This window comes from Taurulus bubalis, assembly GCF_910589615.1.
Source record: "Taurulus bubalis genome assembly, chromosome: 16".
NCBI classification, from domain to species: Eukaryota; Metazoa; Chordata; class Actinopteri; order Perciformes; family Cottidae; genus Taurulus; species Taurulus bubalis.
This window is the reverse complement of record NC_136604.1, coordinates 14,717,752-14,721,930: the sequence shown is the minus strand read 5'-3', so window position 1 is coordinate 14,721,930 and position 4,179 is coordinate 14,717,752. Positions and strand designations below refer to the sequence as shown.

The 4,179-nt window shown below is 44.0% G+C and overlaps 1 protein-coding gene across 1 annotated transcript; it reads left to right on the top strand.

The window, feature by feature from the left end:
• Window positions 1-1,296: 1,296 nt before the first annotated feature.
• LOC306748546 (homeobox protein Hox-A2a) lies at window positions 1,297-3,326 on the top strand (the record flags this gene model as incomplete). Its single annotated transcript, XM_079231723.1, has 2 exons — window positions 1,297-1,660; window positions 2,273-3,326. The coding sequence occupies 2 exons, from the start codon at window positions 1,297-1,299 to the stop codon at window positions 2,995-2,997; spliced, it is 1,089 nt and encodes a 362-aa protein (XP_079087849.1). The 3' UTR covers window positions 2,998-3,326.
• Between the last annotated feature and the right edge of the window lie 853 nt (window positions 3,327-4,179).

Genomic DNA, 4,179 nt, shown 5'->3' with positions numbered 1-4,179 from the left:
CAGCATTGTAGCTAATCCCAGTAATCCCTTCCAGTAAACGCTATAGCTTTGCTGTGTTCCACTATTAACATGAATATGAATCCTTGGGATCATATTTAAAATAAGATTACAATATTTGCAGACTTTGGGTATCGAAAATAGTGACTATTACCAATCCTAAAATAAATAAATCGTGCTTGTTTAGCATAGAGGTTTTTTTTTACCATGACCTCGTTATAAAAATCGACCTTTTGTGGAATGAACGAAAAACGTATGTGCTTCAATATACCTATATAGGCCACATAGCCCATAATTAAACAATGTCCATGCCTGCGCATGCATATACTGTACATGCGTGGATGTGGGTCTTTATTTGATTTAATCTTTATTTTTCTCTGGACCTGATCTTTAAATGTTAAACAGCTGTTATGGGATGGAATGGTCTGAACGTGTCATATCCGTCAGTATTAACTTAATGGATGGGCTTTTTATTGCTACACATGTCGATGGGTGCACTGCATATTTCATTATTATGCATCTTTAAAGAATCACATCTACTCTGGAGTCCGCACTCTCTGAACAGACTGGATTATGGGGGGTGGTCTCTGTCGAGTTCAGTCTCAATATCAGTTTTTGGCTCATGCTATTTTTTTTTCTCCACCTCTGAAGTCTGACTCTTGCCTATATGAATAGCCATGGCGTGAAATGTGTGTGTGTGTGTGTGTGTGTGTGTGTGTGTGTGTGTGTGTGTGTGTGTGTGTGTGCGTGTGCGTGTGCGTGTGTGTGTGTGTGTGTGTGTGTGGTGGGGGCGTTCTCGACTGACATCCTCAAACAATACGAGAAAGAGGAGTGCACGAATCCGCGCACCCTATGCTGGTCTCCTTCCCTGTAATAGTGAGCGTCAGCCATTCTTAAAAAACACATTTTGTAGCTTAGTGGACTGGACTGGAAAGGCGAGAGGAGGATAAACTGAGCGGACAAAGATGTAAATAAAAACAGTCGTCCCACAGCTGATCGAGGCGTTCTTCATCAGCGTTTTTGGATCAATCAGGCAGACAGTGGCTCCTTTTGATTAAACCCCAAATTGTCATTGGGCAGAGGTAATCATGTGACAGGCAATTCGGTCCAATTTCAACCTTGTCTCCATGAATTCAATAGTTTAATAGTAGCTCGGTCCCCACACGGCCGTAATCAGTGATATAGAATAAAAACACCACCAGGATATTTTTTAATGACTTTTTCTTTCTCGTCCTCACTGAGCCGCAACATTTATAAAAATACGCGTGCAAACTTTTCCTCGGCTCTCAGGGAGCGGAGATGAATTACGAATTCGAGCGAGAGAGCGGTTTTATCAATAGTCAGCCGTCGCTTGCTGAGTGCCTGACATCTTTCCCCCCTGTCGCTGATTCATTTCAAAGTTCATCAATCAAGAGCTCGACGCTTTCACGCCCGACACTGATTCCTCCTCCCTTTGAGCAGACCATTCCTAGCTTGAATCCGGGCAGCCATCCGCGGCACGGCCGGCCCAGACACAGCCCCGACGGATGCAGCCCGCTGCCCGCCGCCTCCTTACCCCCGGAGTACCCCTGGATGCGGGAGAAGAAAGCCTCCAAGAGGAACCACCTGCCGACCTCCACCGCTACCACCTTATCCAATGGACCGGAGTGCTTTTCTCCAAAAGGTGGGTGATTTCAAAACACTTATACAGCAAAAGTGTTGTACTATCTGTTGCTAAATGCGAGCTCAGTAACTAACATACGCAGGCCTTTCCTATAACAAATCAAACAAATAGGCTAGATTTATGGTTATTGCTTTTGCTGTGATTGTGGATGGAGCAAGAAAAAAGAAGAAAAAAAACAATTTGGGTAAAAAGTTTGGTGAGATGATTTATTCCCCTAGCCGTAGGAGAGTTTTGATGTGTGACAGTAATGAAGAGTGATGGAGTGCCGTTGCCGAGGAGGGCAGCTGGAGCATTCATTAGTATCCCACACCAGCATGGACCTCACTGCTTTTAGTGCACCGTGTTTGCTTCACGCTCACACTAGACGTTATTGTGTGTGTAAAACAATCTGATGAGTATCTCTTATGCCCTAATGATTGTAGGATAAATGGTGTACAAGCTCTAAGCTTGGGTCAGTGTAGCTCCAGCGGCCATTTTGCTGCAGCGTTGTTGTGAGCCTCTCTCTGGTGGTTTGAGAGAGCCATAATGTGAGATTCAGGAGCAGCGGGGTTATGTAACTGTTGTGTCCTGCGTTTTTTAATCCCAACGCTACCGTGGTGCTTCTCTTCCCAGGCTCGCCTGAGACTGTGGAGAGTGGTGGGGGAGGAGGGGGCTCCCGCCGGCTGAGGACCGCGTACACCAACACACAGCTGCTGGAGCTGGAGAAGGAGTTCCACTTCAACAAGTATCTGTGCCGGCCGAGGAGAGTGGAGATAGCGGCCCTGCTGGACCTGACCGAGAGGCAGGTCAAGGTGTGGTTCCAGAACCGGCGCATGAAGCACAAGCGGCAGACCCAGAGCAAGGAGAACCACAACGGGGAAGGGAAAGGGCCGTGCGCAGAGGACGACATCCACAGCGACGAGGACGACGAGGGGCCCCTATACGAGCGGAGCGGGGCCCTGCTGGAGAGAGATACCTGCTCCTTTCAGAATAACTCTCTCGGCTCCACACAGCAGCTCCACAATAGCGAGTCCATGAGCTTTGCTGCTGCGCCGCTGAACAGCAATGACAAAAATCTCAAACATTTTCCCAACCCGTCACCCACTGTTCCGGGCTGCATGTCAACAATGGGCCCAGGCTCGGCATCTGGCCCGGACAATGGCGACAGTCCCCCGGCCCTGGATGTTTCTATACACGATTTTCAACCTTTCTCCTCGGATTCCTGCCTACAGCTCTCCGATGCCGCCTCGCCGAGCTTATCGGAGTCTCTGGACAGCCCCGTAGCCATTTCTCCGGACAGCTTCTATTTTTTCTCGGAGTCCCTGACTACAATCGACCTGCAGCATCTGAACTATTAACTGAAATCAATCACAAAAGCTTCCTTTTTTTCTTCTTTTTTTCTTTTCTTGGGACAATAAATATCAGGTTGCGATGTTATTAAGTCTGCTGTTATTTGTTTATTCGGCACATTTATTCTGTTGATATTTGACTTGATGATTAATAAGGTAAGGATGACATGAAATCACTGAAATAGCTCTACTCACAAGTGGCTTGTAATTTACATAACAACTTGTTCTCTTGGAATGGAAATTATGAGTGTTTGTGAATAATTACACAATATTAGGCCTATGGAACCTGGTCATTTTATTTTTGTATAGCTTCCAATGTCTTGGATATTTTTGTTAGAATACAATTAACTTGCTACAATCTCTTCTGGTGTTTCGAGTCGTTTCTTATTCTATTTACAGACTTCATATTTTAGCTTGAAGTATTTGTGTATAAATTATGCAAAATAAAAGAAGTAGGGCATGGAAAGATAGAGGCGGTATGCAAATTCAACAACAGGTTGGTAATGCATACAAATAGTCTCGATCGCGTTGAGTTGTGAAAGCACACAAGTGATTGGAATTTGCTTTTAATTAATGTAGAATTTAATTTCAACGTAATGCAATTGTTTTAAATAGTTAACAGAAACTTAACACGTCTGTCTTTGTATAAAAGGAATGCTAAAACAGACCATTTTCGAATTTAAAACTTTGGGACAACTTTTTTTATATATCGTAAAATTACCTTTAAATATCTGCTAATTAGCAGTTGATCGACTAATATTGATGCAAAAAGAAGCATTTGTTTTGCTGAAATTACTTTATATTTTTTTCTTACATTTACACAGACATGCTGGCACTATATTGCAAACTCCATATACAAAAACCCTAATGCAGATTATTTATATTTTCACCATCAAACTTCCTACTTTGGAGAGTAAAAGCAAACACGCCAGCACGGATCCTAACATGACAGGGCTCTTAACATTGTGTGCATGTGTTGCAGGCGAATACCCGAGCCATGTTTGCCTTCAGGAGCTCATAAATCACTCCATGGCATGAATGAGACGGACATTAAGGAGACCAATTGTGGCGTAATGTGCACAAATAAAACCTCACTTACATTTTCATACGGGACTCCCCAACTCCTGTGCTAGAAAGGGACTGAGTCGCGGTTGGCAATAATTCATTTTTATAGCTTCTTTAAAAAAAAGC